The sequence below is a fragment of the Podarcis raffonei genome, chromosome 8 (genome assembly GCF_027172205.1).
Source record: "Podarcis raffonei isolate rPodRaf1 chromosome 8, rPodRaf1.pri, whole genome shotgun sequence".
Lineage (NCBI taxonomy): Eukaryota > Metazoa > Chordata > Lepidosauria > Squamata > Lacertidae > Podarcis > Podarcis raffonei.
Window position 1 is genome coordinate 29,973,743 of NC_070609.1, and position 19,972 is coordinate 29,993,714.

The window sequence follows — 19,972 nt, forward strand, 5'->3', positions numbered from 1 at the left end:
CATCTCTTCTTTGGGCTGAATGTTTACAGGCTGTGCTGGGTTTACCCGCTGGAAGCACCGGGACAGTAAGCAACCTCATGCCACCTCCAGGACAGTTTACTCCTACAGTTTACAGTGGTTTGGAGCTATGGGACAGTAGCCATGTTCTCCATCCCAGGGCACTGGGATGGAGCAATTCAGACCCTGGAGACAGGTAGAGAGAATCAGATGGAATAGTATGCACACAGCCTTAGTAATTTTGATGCTCTGGTGGTCAGTTTGGACAGTTACCAGAACCAAGTGACTTTTCCTGAACAGTACCACTTCAGGATGAAGAGGAGAAGGAAGTGGAACTTCTCTGGAGTTTTCTGTGGGGGCAGGGAGTACTAAAAATAGAAAAAGATACTAGTCTTGTCTCCTCCAAACTTTGGTCAAGAATCTGAGTCTGGGATGGTGCTATGCAGAGGAAATCTCTCAATGACTGGGCTGACCAGCAAGCAACCCCGGTGCGTCCCCATCTGCACACCTTATTTTCTCTTCTATAACTGAACAGCTGACATTAATTCCTGTGGACCAATGTATAATAATGCAGTGCACTGGAGGACAATGGTTCCTCCACTGCCAGGAGCATCATGGGGGCAGGGGAGAGAGAGCAATGCCTCCTTTCTCAAGCGTAAGGCAACGTACAGTAAATAAATTGCATTAGACACACAAACCACAAACCTAACAATAAGCAGCACAAGAAAACCCAGACAACCACCAACTAACTAAAAACCCATCAGAAGCTTGCTGGAGGAGGGGAGGGAGCTGCCACTTGCCCAAGAGCCTGGCAGAGAGCCAGCGGGATCCCTACAAAGAAATACCTAAGGAGAAGAAGCCGCTGAAGTTTCACTTGTTCCTCCACACCTTCCGGAGGAATCGAAACCTCAGAAGCCCAAGTGGCTGAAATGGGGGGGGGGGATTGTGTGCATGCAGCGTGGGAGTCGGTGAGAGCCCCCCTCCCACACCTGTTGCAATTGGCAGAGCCTGCTGTCTGTTGATGGCCCTGCCGTCCCCTCCTGGGGACTTCTTAATACAGGGTTGCCAAAATCTCAAAAAACAAATTACGGTTTTGAGCTGTTTTTAGGAACTTGCCAAAAATCTACACTTCCGACATGCGTTGCCATACGTCCGGATTTTCCGGGACATTTTAGCGATTTCCCACCCAGGCACTGTTTTCAACAGCCAAATCCCTCTATGTCCAGGAAATTGCAGACATATGTCAACCCTACTTAATAGAGCTTTCCTGCGCTAGCGCAGAGCAGAGAGCATCTGCAGGCGGGAGATGTTGCCGAGGGGCAGGGGAGCTGGAATCCTGATTTTAGTCCTGCAAACGGCCTTGTGAGCTGGCTTTCTTTGGAGCTCAGTTTGCAAGGTTCTTGTTACTGTTAGAGAAGCAAAGAGGATGGTTTCAAAGATACTTTTCCCCTCCCCCCCTTTTTTTTACCCCTAGTCAGGGCGAGGGACGCAATTTCCCCAACAGGCCACATCTTGTTTGCATTGCCTGCCGGCTGAAACTCTTATGGAGTGCTGAATGGGAGATGGTTTCAGCATTGATGGTTCTGGACGTTCCCATTTCTCTGCATTGCTTGTTTGGAGCACCAGCTGAGCTCTTCAAATGAGCTCTCACCTCCTCTCCCTTCCCGGTGGTTTTAGACCTTGAGATCTAAGTGATACCTGGAAATGCCCAAGTAGTTTCCGTGCTTTGGAGAAAAGCTGCAATGGTAACAGTTCTACAAGTTTGGGTTCAACATCTGGATGAAATGGGCTTCTGTCTGTTTTCCAAGCGGGCAAAAAAAGGGTTTGCATTTTGAGTAGCAGCTGGAGACAGCAACCTTAAAAGAATAATCCTAAACATGATTTGGAAACCAGTGTGACTTACTTGGGAGCAAATGTATTTTGGAGCAAGGTTCTAGTGTGAAATACAGAGATGGTTCCTCTCATGAGTCCCAGCCAGTAGGGCTAGTTCTCGTCAGGAGTAATCGGAAGGCCACAGGTTAGGCATCCTGACTCAATCCATTTTGGTTCTTGCATCCTTATCCAGGTCACTGAAGTGAGAGGCTGCTGAATAGTCCTATCTCTTGATTTGTAATTAACTGATCCTTTCTAGGCTTGCTTTGAGTTACTTTCTCGAGGTAGATGCTGACATCTCCAAGGGGTGGTTGGTGCTTGTGCACTTGATGCTGCCTTGTGCAGCATCCCTTGGGGACTACTAAATTTTGCCACACCTGGAAGATTAGAAAGATTCAAGACTGTGAAGAAACAAAGTGAGTTCTCCTTTTTAAATTCCTTCCTCCAGCTAAAAATGCGGCAGATGTTTCCTTTTACGGATTTTGCTGCCCACCCTTGTAATTTTTATTTTGTGGCTTAAGTGGGTCAGGGAGAGTTTGCTATTCTCCACCTCCCCAAACCCTTCTCTATGATTACTTGCTTTATCACAGGGATGGGGAGCAAACTGTAGCCCTGCAGATGGTGCTAGACTTCAATGCCCAGCACTCCTGCCCAATTGCCATGCTGGATGGAGCTGTTGAGAGTTGGGTCCCAACAGCCTCTGGAGGGTCACGGCATCCTCCTATCTACTCTGTAGTTTGTCCATGTGTACTGTGTTGGTCCTGTGGGGAATCTCACTCAGCCCCCTCCTTCGTGTGTGAGGTACTCAAAAACTGGCAGGTATTCCAAGCTATGGGGAAGGGCTCAGTGGTGGGTCCCACATTCAATCTTCAGTCTTGTGGATTCAGCTGGGAAAGACGCCTGTCCAAAATCCTGGCAAGCCCCTACCAGTTTGCTCCTAGACCAGGCATGGGGAGTGTTTAGCCTGCAAGCCAAATTTGGCCTGGCACAGGATCGTTTGATCTGCAGGGCTGTTTTCCCCAAACCTGCTCCACATTTGATGCCATATATGCAGCTTGGCCAAAAGACCAAGCCCACTTGAGCAGCTTCCAAGGTGCCCAATAACAAGCTGGAAGAATCCCTGCCCCTTGCATGCATTGATGCAAAGAAGCACCTGGGAGGATCACAGAGCCATTTGCTAGCCTCCGACATCTGGGTACAGAGCAGAAAGGGGGGTCATAAAGGGCCTTGTGAGCATCTCCACACCTCCCTTTTGCACCCTGGACATTGGCGGCACAAAGAAATCCTTTGCAAACGTACTTGAAGCAGCTACCCACTTCCTCCATATTTTAAGCGGGGTGGGGACTGCTGCTGCAGAGAATGCTCATTAAAATGGAAGATTTGCAAAGCTGAACAAGGGATTTTGACAGCTGGGCAGCACCACCTTCAAGTTTTAGGTGTCTAAATATTAGGTAGGCAGCTGCTGATGATTATTATTATGATATTGATATTTACTGTCAGTTTTTCACCATGCTGAACTTTCGTTGAAGGACGGTCTACAAATTATTAAAATAGTGCACCTCAGTTGTATGTTCTTGGAACGGCATGGGTTGCTGCAACTGGTATCCCTGTTGAAGTTGGAACCTTGGGTTCAGTGCTAGAAATTCCCCAGGCGTGTTTAGCTACTGGCGCAGGTCCAATTGCAACCATGTGGAGAGCTCTGGATGCCAGGTTGGCGACTGACATCTCAATCTGGCTGGCCCCTTCAGCCTTCTTAAGCAGGTAAGCAGAAGAGCTTTTTGCATTTTTATCCCACTTCTTCCTCCAAGGAGTACAGTACATGGTTTATGTACGTCCTCAGTTAATCCCTACAACAACCATGTGAGGTAGATTAAGAGGCTGTGACTGGCCCAAAGTCACCCAGCGAGCTTCATGACTTGAGTGGCGATTTAAGCCATGATCTCCCAGGTTAGTTTGGCATTCTAAGCACTACGGCATACTGGCTTCCTGAGCACTTCTGCTATGCGGCAGCAATATAAATTAACTAGGTAAATAAATATGTAGAAGCAAAATGCCACTTAGAGAAGGATCTTGAAGCTTGAAATTTGTTATATGCTGGATTGTTTTATTTGATGTTTTAATGTGTTGTAAACCACTTTTGAGATTTTTTTTCTTTAAAACATAGTGGTATTGAAATGAAATTATTTTTATTAATAACTGCAAAAAAGGCACATAGACATTCCATTGAGGCAACCGTAAGCTAGGTTTAAGGCGCCATTTTAGGATCAGTTTATATACAGTGGTGCCTCAGGTTAAGTACTTAATTTGTTCCGGAGGTCCGTTCTTAACCTGAAACTGTTCTTAACTTGAAGCACCACTTTAGCTAATGGGGTCTCCCGCTGCTGCCGCGCCGCTGGAGCACGATTTCTGTTCTCATCCTGAAGCAAAGTTCTTAACCCGAGGTACTATTTCTGGGTTAGCAGAGTCTGTAACCTGAAGCGTATGTAACCCGAGGTACCACTGTATCCGAATTTCTAACACTGCTCAGGTTACATTGCAGCTGAATCAGTGGCTGGGAAAAGGATGTCAGCAACTGCCTTTGCTGGTGGTAGCCTTTTTGGCATGTTCCAATTAAGTAGTACAGTATGTCCACCGTTTAGGGGACTGAAGCAGGGCTTGGGCTTCATCCACTCAGATTTGCAATTTCTAATCTCTTTTGTCTTGACTTCTTTTCATCCCAGGTGCTGCAGGGTCCCAGTAACACTGCAGCCACAACTGGAGTAGTAGTGCTAGATGCCTTACCTGAACTTGGGGTTTATTTTGTCTGCTAGTTGATGTGAAATGATAGCAACTCATGAACAGCCAGTTAAAAATTGAGATGTCCATAGCACATAGGATACATGCCAGGGGCAAGCAAGCTTTAATAGCAAAAAACATTTGCTTAATATGAATGTTGTTGGCCTGCCAGACAAACAGCCGGTTTTATCAGTTACCAGCCAAAAGGGCACAGTGATATCATATAATCCCAACAATTTTTTTTTTATTGCAAAGCAGGAATCAGGCCATCCTGTAGTAACACTGCCAACCAAAATCATGTCACTAGAAACCTATTTACTCATAGTCTTAATCAGTTGTTGCCTTCATGATGTCAGTAATGTCTACTATATGGACCACCTTGAGTGCTGCACGAGTGGTACCACCTACAGCCAAGTTTAGTCAGTGTCCTCTTCTGGAAAACCTTGGTTACTGTATTCAACGGTTTTAATAAAACCTTCATTTATACCAGTGTATGAGTTGCTTCCAATGCATTAAGGAAGTTCATAATTGGTGAAGTACGCAGTGACTATTCTCACCCACCCTTAATGGGCAGACACCAATGAGGTTTTGCAGAGTATTAACAAAAACCGCACTGTTGAAGGGAGTATAAATTGGGGCCCTCTTACATTCCCAACAGTATATTGCATGCTGTGCAGTAAGCAGAGCCCTCCTTTGTGCTCCAAAACACAATGCAGGCTTTTAACTTAACTGTTTTTCAAAAAGGCTGCCTGGAGGAGTTTTGTTTGCTGTTGGTTTTGTAGGTGTCTTGAGAAAATTCAGTCCCCTTCAAGTCTGCGATTACAGGATGAGAAGGGGGCTGTCAGACTTGGGCTCCTGCCTACTCTCTCTGAGAGGACTTCAGCAGCTCCCCACACCAACTTGCTGGCTTCTTAAAGCTCACCAGTTATGAATGATGGGACCTTGCTGTCTCTTGTGAGCCCTGCTCTATGCTCTCACGTGCTTTTGCCTGGCTAGAATGAACAGCCATAATGCCTCTTGTGTATATGGGTTTGTGAATGACTGTAAAAACAGTGTTCCTGCAAGGCTGGAATGTGGCTTGCTGCATAAAAGCAGTGTCACGGCTGCTCTACTATATCTGTCTCTGACCCCACATTTTGTCTGCCCCCCAAGTTTACTACTAGCAAACGTGGCCCTTTTTAACTGAAAAAAGGTTTTCCCATCCCTGTTTAAAAAGTGCACTCTCTGTGCCAGATAACATTAAATCCGAAGAGCTACCAAAGCCTTTCTCCCATCTGTAGACGGATCTCATTGTCTCTTCCTCCTGAAGCTTCTGCCTGGACAGAGACATGGCTGTAGCTCTTAAGAGGTCCAGGGTCCCCACAGTTCCAGTAGCCGAAATTCAAGGAGGGCCCTATGTTTTCCTTAAGAGTAAGAAACAAAAATTCCTCTGGGGAACTTCAGAGGCAGAAAGAAAACTTAAAACTCATCCATCGTATACAAATATACTGTTTTATTCTAGGGGAACCTTTGTGTTAAGTTCTACCAAGGGGAAAAACCGGGGAAAGATTTTTTAAAAATTCAACAAGATGGTTTGGATATATTCCCTTGCTGCTTATTCCCTGCAGGAACAGAAAAACAAAGAAATCCACACAAATTTCTAAGGAGAACACAAAACAGTCTGACAGACAGATATAGCTGCATGTCTGAGGGTCTTCCCACCTACTGTGGGCTTCTGAATTATAGACTCATAGGAGGACAATTTACATGCAACCAAGACACCACTTTTAAAAAACATTTCTTTTTTTTATAGCCACACAATAAATTGATTGTACCTGTTTGTTTAAAAAAAACAACCAAAAAAAGCTCTCATCTTTTTTTAAAAAAATGTGAGGGACTTTTATTTTTTTTTAAGTTCCAGAAAAACATATTTTGATGTTGTAATCCGTAACAGTGTATCTGCTATTCAACTACTTATTCATACAGCTACAAGGGGTAAAAAGGGATGGGTGGGTGGAGGAATTGGGGGGAAATTAGCGTTTTAAACACCTAGAAAAATTCATGTACTTCAAACTGTGGAAAGTTTACTGGAAAAAGGTCACAACCCAGTAACAACTTTTCCTCCCTTCCACTCTCCAAATTTTTACCTCAGGCTATACAGTGAAACATGGGATTTCTGTTCAGAAGCAACAAAAACATTGTGGGATGGGGAAGAGAGAGATAAAATCAGAATTATACAGAAATTGGGGGGAGGGGCAGGTGCTTTTTTAAAAAAACCCTATTTCACACATTTTTCCGTATTTCAAAAATACACTAGTGAACTTCATTACAGGCAGGGGACAGGACTATCAAGTACACAACGGCAAAAGAGGACTACTTTCTGATCTTATTTTGTTGTTACCTTTGATACTGTTAAAAATAATAAACTCAAACACACACACATACACACACACAAGGTGTTCAACCCTGGAGAGGTTTTCAACTAGAGGATTTCTTTTTTAAAAAAGGAAAGTGGTGGCTGGACAAAACTGCCAATAAAAACATACTATTTTCTGTTTTTAAAAAATAGGTTGGCTTTCCAACTGAACTGCAAGACTGAGAAAATACAGTCTAACACATGAGGAGGGGATTGGTGAAATGTATTTGACCAAGCTTTGGAGAAGCACCCTGCATTTTTTATAATGTGGAAGGATTTTGACCGGGGTGGTGGTAAAAGCCTAACAGTCAGGATACCAGAAGTTCTCTTCTAAATTTGGGCCTCATGTCCTTTTTCACCGAAGGATCACCCAAGTATCATTTTGTAGCTGGGCTCCTTTTTTTAAGGGTGCGATAATTAAAATAAAATAAAATTGCGAGGCCCACAAACCCTCATCCCTCCAGGAGGTATACAAAAAAAAAATTTTTTATCACAGAAGGGAGACAAAGAAGTGGAGAAGCTGCCATTGAGATGGGTTGGAGAAAAAATGAAAAGGGAGGAACAGAACAGGGAGCACAATTCCTCCAGAACCGTTGCTGTGTACCTTGGCGTTTGATACCAGTATAATGGTCCAGTGTGGGGTGTGCGTGTTCCTGTGTCAACCCTGTTTGTTGTAGTTGGGAGTGCCTACACACACACACACACACACACACACACACACACAGGCATTTCCTGTCTCAACATAGTGATCTGAAAGGATGCTCAGCTTTACTCTGCTGCTCAGTGAGGGATGCAACAGACCCACAGTTTCAAAAGGGAGGGAATTTCACAGCACCCCATTAAGCTGAGTCCTTTGCCCCAGCTTCTGGCTGAAACCGTCTCTTTGAACATCCAATTTGAGGTGTTTTCTTTTTCCCTCTCTTGAAAAAAAAAGAATAAAAAAGTGGGGGGAGAACAATGATGGAAAATTGGTGTGTTTATCTTACAGACAGAATTTCCATTGGTTTCCACCTTACTACGTTCTGCTTCGCATCCTACAGTAAATGTTAGGAAAACCCCACACAGCTGTGGGCAGCAGCTACATTGCAAAAGCACCCAGGGGTTTAATCTAGCTTTCTTTGCTTCCATGGTTAGAAGGAAAGGACGTACACAACAGGATTCCCTCTAAGGGGGAAAAAAAATCCTTAACGGATAACAACTGATACAAGCACCACTTTGTTTTGAGGAGGGGAGGAGGCGGGACAAGCATCAAGCTCATCTTAAGAAAGCGTTTTCAGGATCAAATGCAGCCCCTGAGCCCTCCGTTTTCTTGCGCTTTGGGCTGTTTTCTGTCCTTTGATTCTTATTTGCACTCTGTCACAGCTCGTGCTGCTCCTCCTGACGGTTTGTGTGATGTGACGGAGGAAGTCTTCCAAAGGATGGATGCGTTCACAGTTTGGTGCTTTTGCAAGGTGTATTGGAAAGGGAAAGAAACAAAAACAAACCCAAAAAGAGATAATGCCCCCCTTCGCCCAACTTTAGTCTGAAAGCTCAGGGTCAGAGTCCTCTGGTTTGACTTTGGCAAGTTCTTCGTGCACCTCCCTTACCATAAGGATACGCGTCAACATGATGTCCAAAGTCCCAGGATCTATTGGCATAGTGGAATACCACATGGGGCTATTGGGGACACACGAACGCTCTGGCTGGAGGTAAAAGACATCACTTCTCTGCTTCACGCTTTCAGAACTGTGGGAACAGAGGCTCATGTAAGAAGGCGGCGCTGAGACAGTCCACAGAAAACACAGGTTCAAGGAAGAATTCGGGGCAGAAAGCTAGGCAACAAAGTATGACTGAACGCAGAAGCTAGGAGTGGGAAGGACAACAGGAAGTGATGCAAGGATGGGAGGGCAGCCAATGAAATTAGCAGATTTTAAAGGGTATAAAGTATCTATTTCTCTTTCCCTACACAGCCAGTGCATGCAATGCCTTCCATTATATTATGCTTTGGGGAATGTCTCAAATGCTTCCCATATTATTACCTCAGAAATACTCTCAAAGGGCTTGCAAAGCAAGTCAGTATTAGCCCGGTTCATATGTAATGTAGAACATGTGTATAGTTAATGCTTAGCTGTGTGCTTCTTTGGCAATTTTCAGTGCTGTTTTTTGCATTTTATTTCTTCACACATCCAGGCTGATGCAAGTAGGTTACGAGGTGGAATCCGAAACTACTGTAATCAAATGGGGCTTGTGGTAGAAAATAGGGATGAAAGGGATACTGCAAAATGCCCATGACCAACAAGGCTAGGATGGTAGACACATTTCTACGTCATCTTTTTTCATGTTCAGAAGACAAGTTGGTGCATAGAAATGCAGCTGTTTTGCATTCGTGAATTCACACCACAGAATGGGTGTGCAGTCAATACACATACAAATGAATGCAGAGATTGACACCCTGAATTTATTCAGGAAACCCAGCCAGATGGGCGGAGAATGAATGAATGAATGAATGAATAAATAAAGTCATCCTTATGACCACCTGTACATGTGCACAGCTCAGCATGAATGCACACAGATGATATCTGATCAGGGTGTTCTGATCCCTTTACAGCAGATGCAGGGAGGGGAGCGCTGACCCAATGAGATGATCGCTTGCCAAAGGATACCTGAAGAATTTACCTGAAGCATCTGGGGGAAGCTTTTAATGTTTAACAGACCATTATATTTTAATATTTTATTGGAAGCTGCCCAGAGTGGCTGGGGAAACCCAGCCAGATGGGCGGGGTATAAATAATAATAAATAATAATAATAATAATAATAATAATAATAATAATAATAATAATTATTATTATTATTATTATTATTATTATTATTATTATTATTATTAGGCTACAGCCTAGGGTTACTGCCCAAGAGTTCAATTTGTCCTCCAAGGGCTTCCATTAAAAACTAACAGAGCGCTGACAAGGGCTGTAGAAACAAAAAGGCACAGGTTCCCTGACCTGTGCAGATGACTGGGATCAGGGCAATGTGTAGTATTAGGGTGCACCTGCTCCCCTCCCGCTTACTGATTCAGCTTTGTTTGCAGTTGAGTTCCTGCAAGAGAAGGCTTGAATTTGCAGAGGTACATGATGGGAATTGATCCATTTCTTTGTAACCAACTCCAAACTCTCTTGCTGCAAGGGGAGCCTCTGAGCACTGATTTGCTGGAGGAGGAAAGAGAGGGAAGGCAGGAAAGAAAGGCAGCATCGCTCACCACTTTGACAAGTAGAATTCATAGAGCCGAACTGGGCATCTCAAGGGGTTGTCAGTGTTCTCGACCATTTCCACCGCTGTTGGGACATCTTCGCCCTCGTGGCGTTTTCTTTTCCCTACTAATTTATCTAGAGATGGAGCAGGGAGGGAGAAGGGAGGAAAGAGGGCAATGGCACAAGAACAAAATCATTAGTTTTTGGCACTGAAAACTAATTAGGAGTAGCAATTGCTTTCGTTACTCTTCCATGCAGGGTCGCCTTTGTAAGTGGCCAACGTTTTAAAAGGAGTACCGTATTTCTCGCTCTATAGGATGCACTGGACGATAAGACGCAACTAGTTTGGGGGGAGGAAACAAGAAGAAAAAAATTCTGTACCCCAGAAGCCAGAACAGCAAGAGTGATCTGGCTTCTGGGATAGCCTCTTGCTGTTCTGGCTTTGGGGACAGCCTTTGAAGCCTTGCAGGGACAGCCTTGAGCAGCCATCCCCAAGCTAGAACAGCGAGATGGAGCGCTGCACAGCGCTCCGTCTCACTGTTCTGGCTTCGGGGACAGCCTTTGAAGCCTCCGCAGGGCAGTGGGGTGCCTTGACCCCGCTGCCCTGTGGAGGCTTTGCGCAACCATCCCCAAGCTAGAACAGCGAGACGGAACGCTGCGCAGTGCTCCATCTCCGTGTTCTGGCTTTGGGCTTAGCCGCGCAGCCTGCATTCGCTCCATAAGACGCACACACATTTTCCCTTACTTTTTAGAAGGGAAAAAGTGCGTCTTATAGAGTGAAAAATACGGTAAGCTGGGATTCTGTAAATTGTTGTGCTTGTACAGAATTTCAACGCGCCTGTGTGCAACACCCGGTAACCCACGGAAGTCAAGCCATGCGCTGCAGGAAAAGAATGTCCACAACAGCTCACCCACCTGATTCTACCTCCTGCTTTTGGAAAGGAGGAAAGAAGCGTAAATAAGTCAGCTTGGTGTTGTACTTCAGGGTCCTTGTGCGTCGCATGACGTGGGCAAAGGACAACTTCATGTGCTCGCTGACATTCTTGAGCTGGAAGTATTTGGTGTTGAAGAAAAGCAGCGTGTTCAGGAGGACGATGGGGGAATAGGCACCCAGCTGCTTACACTCCCATAAGTGCTCCTCTTCAATTCTTGAGAACATGTAACCTGGAGATTAGATGATCAGGGGACACACAACAGGAAGGAGAAACCTGGTCAGTCCTTTACCACTGGCCAGTGGCTAGTGAACCACCAAGCACTTCCTGTGACTCTTGCACCAAAATGCTGGGCTAAAGGAAGTTGCTGCAATGAGAGCCGGGCACCAGTGCAGCCTTCCCCAACATGCTGAGCACCAGAGTTCTTGGAGTACTTGTCCCATGAACTGTCTAGGCCTGATGGGAATTGTAGTTCAAAACCTTGAGAGAACACAAGGTTGGAGGAGAGTGCTCTAGAGCAGAGCAGGTAAGATTTTAGAGGGAAGCCCCCGCCCCCCAGTGTATGCTCAAGGGGCATAGCTCCGGCTTTCCCACCTGCTCCCAACAGCAGCAGCGCATGTAGGAACTTTGGCTCTGCTCTTCATCTGAGAGGGGTATGAGATAAGCCTTATGGCTTCTAAGAACACACAGCCTCTTCTATTTTCAACTCTCTGCTTCTTTAATAATGTTTCCATTGTTACATTCTGCTCTGTGCAGGCTCAGAAACCACACATGCACGGAGGCCACAACAAACAGGAAAAGCCAAAAACCCAGTAGAAATTAACTAAAATAGCACCAGCAGCCAACAGTCACACAGGCAAATGATCTATGATCCATCAAACGCTCTGGTGGGCAAAATGTAGAAAAAGATAACAAAGGTGGTGCCATGTGAATGTTCCTGAAATGAGGGTGTGCCACAAATAAGAGCATGGGCACAAGTAAGAGCATTTCTGCACCTCTGAAGGCAGGGGCAGCCTAGGCAGCCCTCAAGAGGTGCTCTTAAAAAAGGAAAAAGGAAAAAAAGAGGCATGTTCATATGGAAACAGTTTTGGCTTGTTTTAAGAGATGCCAAGTTGGCATTCTTGCCTTATAAATACAGACTGTGACCGTGAATCAGAGGGACTGTAGTGAAAAAGAAAGAAAAAATACAATGTAAGGCTAAAGACAGACCACCCCTCATTTATTAGAAGCCACCATCTCCCTCTCTGGAGTCTATGTTCTCCCTTCCGATACATGCCCACATGACATTACAGACAAAACAAGTAACCTCCTTACCATTTGGAAGCGTTGTAGGCTCCCAGATTTTCAACAGTTTTGTAAGTTCGATCATAAACCTGGAGTAGGGCTCGGTAAAAATGTTATCTATTCTACCATTCTCAAATAGGTACTGCAAGAGAAGAAAAACGATGACAGAAAACTTGGGAGGTTTACATAGAAAGGTGCAGACACAGCCTGCTGATTCAGTTCTATCCTCCTAACATTTTTTGGAGTGGGGTTCTGTATTCTTGGAGGTGATTCTCTTCTCCAGACTGCCTGGCTTTGGGCAACAGCCGGAAAATGGGACTGTTCTTGCGGACTTATGATACCACCTCCAGCTCTATATTCCGCCACAACTCTTGAAGACAATGCTTTCTTACATGCAACATTAATTTGACACATCAGGTATCTATATACATGTGCAGAAGGGCAGTCTTAGGGACTGGCCCCCAACTTTATCTCTCCTAGGAGACTGGTCAAAGCTTGAGGTTGGACAGCTTCCAGAAGTGCTGTAAGATGTTTTCATTCAAACTGGCTTTGGTGCAAAGGGGGTCTGGTAGAATTATTAGCACACTATTTCCCCGGTGTGCTGCAAGTTCAATTAAATAAATCCACAGCACGCCTGCAACTCTCAGAAAGAACTATTGGCACCACAACCTCAGGAGAACAATGCTACAATAATAAATGTGAATTGTCTTACTCAAGAGTCGTACTATCATTTCTTCCTATAATTTATATCCAAACCACCTATAACCATATATACTCAGGGCAGCTCACAAGGGCTTAAATCACAGCAACAAAACAAATCAAGCTGTAAAACCATGGGAATGATTTCAAAGAAGCAATCAATTTAGAAATGGACTGAGCCAGAACTAAAGAAAAGAAGAAAATGCCTACTGAAATCAAAATATTTTGAAAGCAGTGAAGGGACCATGTGCGCCTCTCTTCTGAGACCATTCCACAAACTCGGTGACATCGAAGAAGCCCACCCACCACACATCTATCAGATGAGAGTGAAGATCCTCAGATGTAGGTTGAAGTTCTCAGGAAGAGAAGAGGCAGAACCTAAGATATTCTGGTCCCAGAAATTTAGGTCTTTAAAAAGGTTAAAGACAACAACTTGAATTAAACCTGGTAACAGACTGGCAATGAGTGAGGTTGACAAAGGACTGGTGTAGCATGAGCAAATCTGCCTAGGCTCAATAAACAATTCTTTTTGCTGGTCACTCTTTAAAAGAACAAATAAGGAAAGAAATATAACACCAAAAGGACAATTACCTGCTGAATTCCAAGGCACAGGTATAAGATGCTGTCAGGGTCATACTTCTCACCATTTGGTCGTCGTACCTCCTGGATAAACTGGCATAAGCCAAAGCTCAGCTCCGAAAAAGAACAAGAAAGGATGTCCTCTTTGAGCTTCACAGGTCGAACTACAAGGAAGAAAAGCACCAAAAGAGCATCAGCCTCTTTCACAAGCAGAAATATTTGAATACTCAACTCCATCAGAGTAATTGAGGGCACTGTCCACTCATAAGCAATTAAGGAATTCCCTTTGTTTCCCAAGCTCCTGAACAGCAAGTTGGCAGTCTAAAAGGGAAGGAGAACTACTTTCCCAATAATTAAATGAACCAATAAAAAAGGTGTTGATTCAAATACCTCCCCCTTCTGCAATAAGGGGCCTATCTTAGAGGACTGTTGCCATGATAATCTATATGAAATGCTTCGAATCCTGAAAGTGCCAAATATTTTAACCAACAACTGCCTACACACTTTCAAACTTGTTTTTTAGAATGGGAATCTTGATGGGAAACCTGCCTGCCACTCTCTGTAAATGATTTTTTTTTAAAAAAATCCAGATATTTGAGGGGTGTAGCTATCTGACCCTTATTGTGGGATGTGCAGTAATACAGCTTTTAATTAGCTACAGCAGCTATGCTCTAGCTGTGCAATAAAGGGGGGGGGGGAATGAATTCAATGCAAATAAAATCATATGCACGATCACTGCTGATGACATGTACTGACATCAGAGGGAGAGACCGAGGAAATCTATTTCACTTCAAATGGTGGGTTTCAGAGGAACCTGGAACAGGAGAAAATTTGGAGGTGGCCTGTTGGTAGCTGGTGTGAATTAAACTTAGATCTCAGGTTTGGGAACATAACAATCTCACCCAAACAAAGACCCAGAGTATTCTGCATAGGCATTCTTGTTGAGCCTATGAACCTGTATCCTGGAATCCCAAATCTCCAATACCCAATTAATTCATTGCAACTGAGCAGATTCCATTTAAATCAATAGGGCTTGTTTCCAAGTAGTGCATTGAAGGAGCGGTGTGTTAAAAGCCATGTCTGGCACACTTCCAGGACCATGCAATACATACAATGAGATCTGATCCACCCATCCCATCCTTCCAGGATTATTCTGCTGAAAGACCCAGGTCAGCTCTTCATCCTCCATGGTTCAATGAAGCATAAAGGAAAGTATTAATTCTTATTTTAAAAAGCATTACCTCCAAATTTGAGGTCTCCTTGCTCTTCCTGTGTGTTTTTCCACTGGACCCAGTTCTTCCAGGCGTTCACCCCATACATATACTTGAGACTCATCCCGGAAACGGAACAGCCTGGGTATGAGCTCTGCACAAGCATCCGGGGCTCCACAGCTACTATGGACTTCTTCCTCCCCTGAAGGAAAACCAAAGTGTGTGCAAGGGCCCAACAAAGGCATTGCTTGGCTTAGTCACAGAGGGAGGTAAATGGTTTCTGGACCAAATACACCTCCGGTAAGCCATCTATATTCGGGACTGGCAAGCAGTGGCCAAATCAGGAGCATCGTTTCTCCTCCTCAAAGTATGCTGATGAAATCAGTGCCTATGGAACTTGATTATGTTTGGGGAATGAAGATCCTGGCCTGCCACTGTCCTTAAATCCTCCCTTGGAAGGGAGAAGGTGACCAAGAACCACATGACGGGATGGGGGAGCAAATGCATCAGAAGTTGCATTACCTGTTTCCTATTCCTGCTCTCAATTGAGACACAGTTTTGTGGGCGAGAAACTAAAGAGACATATGCGATCTCCACACTCCTGACCTCAACTAGGGGCTTTTCTTTGAGAAGGGGCAAATGAGGAAGGGAAACGTTGGGGTGGGGTGGGAGAGAGTCAAGAAGCCTGGGGAAATGGAGGAAAGCCCTTCACCCTGAATACCTCACCCCAAAATGTCGTAGGCTTGTAACAAATAAGCAGCAAGAAAAGCAACGGCGCTCCTTACCCTCCTTTTTGGCTGTGGGAAACCATCTCTGTGTCTCCGCCTTGCTCGCGCACGTGAGTGAAGACCCAGCCCTTTGCTGATCGGGTCAAAGGAGTCTAGTTTTTAAACAAAAGCAGAGATTTAGTGGGAAAGTTGCAGCAACAAGAGCTGTGCTGCCAACTGGTGCCTCCTGGGATAGCAGGCTGCTCCCAGAACAGAGGGCGAGGGTTAAAAAGTTACCAGCAGCATGGGGGCAAAAGGCCCATAGCACATTCCACACCCAAGAACCTTTTCTTCTGTGGCTGACAAACCTGAAGGGAAATCAGCCTCCAGGTCCTGCTCCAGCTCTCCTTTGGAGAATTGCCTTGGCTCGGGCTCAGGCTCAGGCACCGTATTTGAGCGTAAGGCATAGTGGTTCAGCTCCTCCTCCCAGCTGTGAGGGGTCGACACTGCTTCGGACTCTAAGTCGCCACTGTATGTGCTGCCTTGGTCTGTAATTGAGAGGGGAGAGAGACAGGTGGTGCTCAGGAAGAGAAGCCCAGCAGGCAGAGACAGAGCACAGCCTATTAGGACATTCAAGGATGTGAGGAGTCACGAGCCCGGCTGCCTTTGGCAAGCAAGAGCCACAGAATTTTACAAGAGTCAAAAGGGAAGCATAGTCCACCCCCATGGCTCAATGGAAAACTGACACCTAGAGGATCTCCTAGAATCATAGAGTTGGAAGAGACCACAAGGGCCATCGAGTCCAACCCCCTGCCAAGCAGGAAACACCATCAGAGCACTCCTGACATATGGTTATCAAGCCTCTGCTTAAAGACCTCCAAAGAAGGAGACTCCACCACACTCCTTGGCAGCAAATTCCACTGTCGAACAGCTCTTACTGTCAGGAAGTTCTTCCTAATGTTTAGGTGGAATCTTCTTTCTTGTAGTTTGGAACCATTGCTCCGTGTCCGCTTCTCTGGAGCAGCAGAAAACAACCTTTCTCCCTCCTCTCAAACAGGTGGCTGCCCAGTCTCTGCTTGAAGACCTCAAGCAAGGGAGAAGCCACCTTTGCCCCATGGTATTTCTTTTCATTGTGCTCTGCTTTCAAAGTGTCTCCCAAATGTTCAACCAAATATTTACCCAGCTGTAACTTAAGAACAAATTAAGATTAGATCTGGTTCTGTCCTGTGGGTCATATCTGCTAACTATGCAGAGAAACATTATAAAAGCTGATGCGCTTTTACATGCTTACTCCCCAAGTAAGGTATGAGTGGAGGGGGGTCTCATACTGGGCATGCATATATAATCAGTGCAGTTTTGAAATCAATGCTTCAAATCAGTATGTTTTCAATAGGTTCAGTCTGCCATTTTGATTCAAAATAGTATCTAATTATATCCAAACATAGACAGAAGGCTGCTCCTCAATCTCAGGGTCCATCATGCAAAATTTGGTGATGATACCTGTTCACATAGTGAACAAGCTACTTTCCAAAATTATACAGTAGATGTGAGTGTATTTGCTAAGTGGAGCAAGTAAGCACCAACCTTTTTCAAATATCTTAGGGTCGAGGAACAGCTCATGCTCAGATGTTTGAGAGCCTGAAACAAGTGAAGGAAAAAATACAGGTATACCAACACTGCCAGACCAAAAGCACCAACCACCGAAAACATTGACTCCATATGCAACTACCATGTACTAAGACAGATCACTAGTACACCTATCCCACGACTGCCAACTTTGAATAGCAATAGCTTCCCAGGATCTCAGGCAGAGAAAGATCCTCCTGACCTTTATAGCTGGAGGTGGTGTGAACTGAACCTGGACTTTCTGCATGCAAAGCAGGTGTGCTAACACTGAGCTCAAGCCTGTTCAGGGCTAAGTGTCAGTCAGGATGCCTAATCTTGCCTAATTTCCTTTATTTAAAACATTTATAAAGCAGCTTTCATACATTATTTCCAGGCAGTTTACTTAAATGGGCTACTGGTAGGCATGTAAAACTTCATGAGGGAGAACAGCTCCTACCTACCCCTCCCATAAAGCTATTTTTGTCCTTCTCCTTCCCCCACCTCAACAGCCCCGACTCCAGATTCCCCTAGAATATATGAGTTGTTGAAAACTGTTTAGTGGCAGAATTGCTTCAATTCGCAAAACTGGAAGGGGGTAGATCACTCCATTTCAATGTGGCCTTCTCTTTGGGAGATTTATACAGAACCCTTCTAATAGAATCAAACAGAAAACCTAACACAGTCCAGAATAAGCCTATGAAATAAAAATCTGGATGTATAAATACAACTTCCCCAGGAAGGTTCCCTTCCCAACCCCTCCACTGCAGTCACTCTCCCCTCCTCTCTTTCTCCCACCCCCATTCACCAGCTCCTCAGGTTTCCCCTTTTTGTAAAAAAAAGCCTTGCACCTCCTCTAGAGTGTTCTTTATCCTTCTCATCCTCTGCGATCATTTCTGCCATCTGGAGGAGATCTGCCTCAAATGCGTTGGCGGAGCTCTTCTCCTTGATGTCTGGAATGGTTTCTATTGCCTTGCCAGTATTCTCCGGGGCAGATGGAACCAACATAGGAACTGGGACCTGGGGGTGGGGGAGAGGTTTGATTTGTGCAGATGAAAAGATCCTATAGCAGGGAACACACAACAACATTTTGTGGGTAGAACACACACAAAGAAGAAGTCTCCATGGGGAGGAGGGCAAGCTAGAGAAATATTCTCTGGGTGATGCATATCAGTAACAAATACATGCAACTCCCCTTGCATCCTACCAGCTTTCAAAGCTGTAATTGCCCATCTTGAGCCTCCTCAAACAAGGTCCTTGCCATCTCAAGAGAATCCTGTCTCTGATGGGTTATCAAGCAAAGGTAAACCTTTTTAAACTGTTGGCTTCAGTTAAGAGCCAGCCACTAACTGGGTGTAAGCAAGGCCTGTCCCATGATCACTACTAGATGGAGGCCATGGTTTATTTTCCACCTCTCAGGCCCCTAAAGAAAAGGTGGGCAGAAGGTAATTCACAGTGCACCAACAAACCACTCACCAATTTCCAGAGGACCTCTTAGTGCCTCTTGGTTACTGGGATTCCTTCAACTATGGAAACCGTGGCCTGATCCAGCAAGACAATTCTGATACTCTTTTGCTGGAGTACATAGCATCACTTAACACAAATGATGCTTTTGGTGTTAGGTTAGGAAGCTGCCTAATACTGAGTCAAGACCATTTGTCCTCTACTGTCTACACTGACTGGCAGTAGCTTTCCAAGCTTTCAGGTAGGTGTCTCTCCCACTGAGCTCAACCCAGATCATGAGTGCAATGAACTGATTTGCACTGGATGTGGGGCTTACTTCAGCCCCACCACAGACACTCATGCTGAGACATTCGGCATTGTCCAGGCTGGCCACAAGCTGACCCAATGAGCTCAACCTTCAAAGCCACTGTCCGAAAGCCAAGGTGCCAAACACATCACTTACGGGTATTGGCATTCCCAGTGGAACTGGTGTGTATTGGGTGAAGAGGTGGAGAGGAACTGGCACAAACACTGGTACAGGAACAGGCACCATGATTATTTTGGGTGGAACTTCTTCTTCTTCTTCTGTTATGTTAAAAATAAAAGGCATGATCCTTGGAGAAGAGAAGCCAGCTGTTCATTCATCTCTCTCAACAAGCTGTTAACTTTTCTTTGCTAACCACAACTGCTGCTCCTAACACACCACCCCTTTCTATGTGGATGCATCCACATATGTTCTCTGGGACTCTTCTGTCCATGCCATTCTTACGTGATTATTCCAAGCCAGGGAACGCAGCAGATGACCAGGCCAGCCTTTGTCAACCTAGTGTCCATCAGACGTTTTGGACTATAACTCCCATCAGTCCAAGGCAGCATGGTTGTAATGCAAGTTGTAGTTCAAAACATTTAGAGGGTACTAAGTAGGCCAAGGCTGAAAGCCAGCTTGATTCTGTGCTGGAATTTTCACTTGTTCATGGGTTGCCATAAACAAAGGGGGAAGATGTGAGTCAAAATTCATTATGAGTTTGATTGCTGGGGCTGCCCTGTTCTCTACTACACTTATTCACACATACAGAAGATGGTTGTATCATACATAAGAAATGCATACATGGGAAGACCATTTATTACTAATGGTGGGTCTTTGCCTACAGAGGAAGATATGCCCTCCACGCACTGGCCAATGCCACCTAATTAGGCCTCTAAAATTAAGATACTACTTTCCTAATGTAAGGACCATGATGTTTCTCTTAA

General features: G+C 45.0%; 1 protein-coding gene across 11 annotated transcripts in view; it reads right to left on the reverse strand.

Annotated features, from left to right (window-relative positions):
* Nucleotides 1–6,116: 6,116 nt before the first annotated feature.
* ZMYM4 (zinc finger MYM-type containing 4) overlaps nucleotides 6,117–19,972 on the reverse strand; it is a 51,875-nt gene continuing 38,019 nt past the window's right edge. For all 11 annotated transcript variants that reach the window (XM_053398890.1, XM_053398886.1, XM_053398887.1 and 8 more), the window contains 11 exons: nucleotides 19,185–19,306; nucleotides 18,130–18,298; nucleotides 17,261–17,314; nucleotides 16,045–16,224; nucleotides 15,755–15,849; nucleotides 15,000–15,171; nucleotides 13,771–13,922; nucleotides 12,511–12,622; nucleotides 11,180–11,428; nucleotides 10,273–10,399; nucleotides 6,117–8,764 (listed from right to left, as the gene is read on the reverse strand). In XM_053398890.1, the coding sequence (XP_053254865.1) occupies nucleotides 8,557–8,764; nucleotides 10,273–10,399; nucleotides 11,180–11,428; nucleotides 12,511–12,622; nucleotides 13,771–13,922; nucleotides 15,000–15,171; nucleotides 15,755–15,849; nucleotides 16,045–16,224; nucleotides 17,261–17,314; nucleotides 18,130–18,298; nucleotides 19,185–19,306 (1,640 nt within the window). In that variant the 3' untranslated portion in view covers nucleotides 6,117–8,556. The remainder of the gene's footprint in view (nucleotides 8,765–10,272; nucleotides 10,400–11,179; nucleotides 11,429–12,510; nucleotides 12,623–13,770; nucleotides 13,923–14,999; nucleotides 15,172–15,754; nucleotides 15,850–16,044; nucleotides 16,225–17,260; nucleotides 17,315–18,129; nucleotides 18,299–19,184; nucleotides 19,307–19,972) is intronic.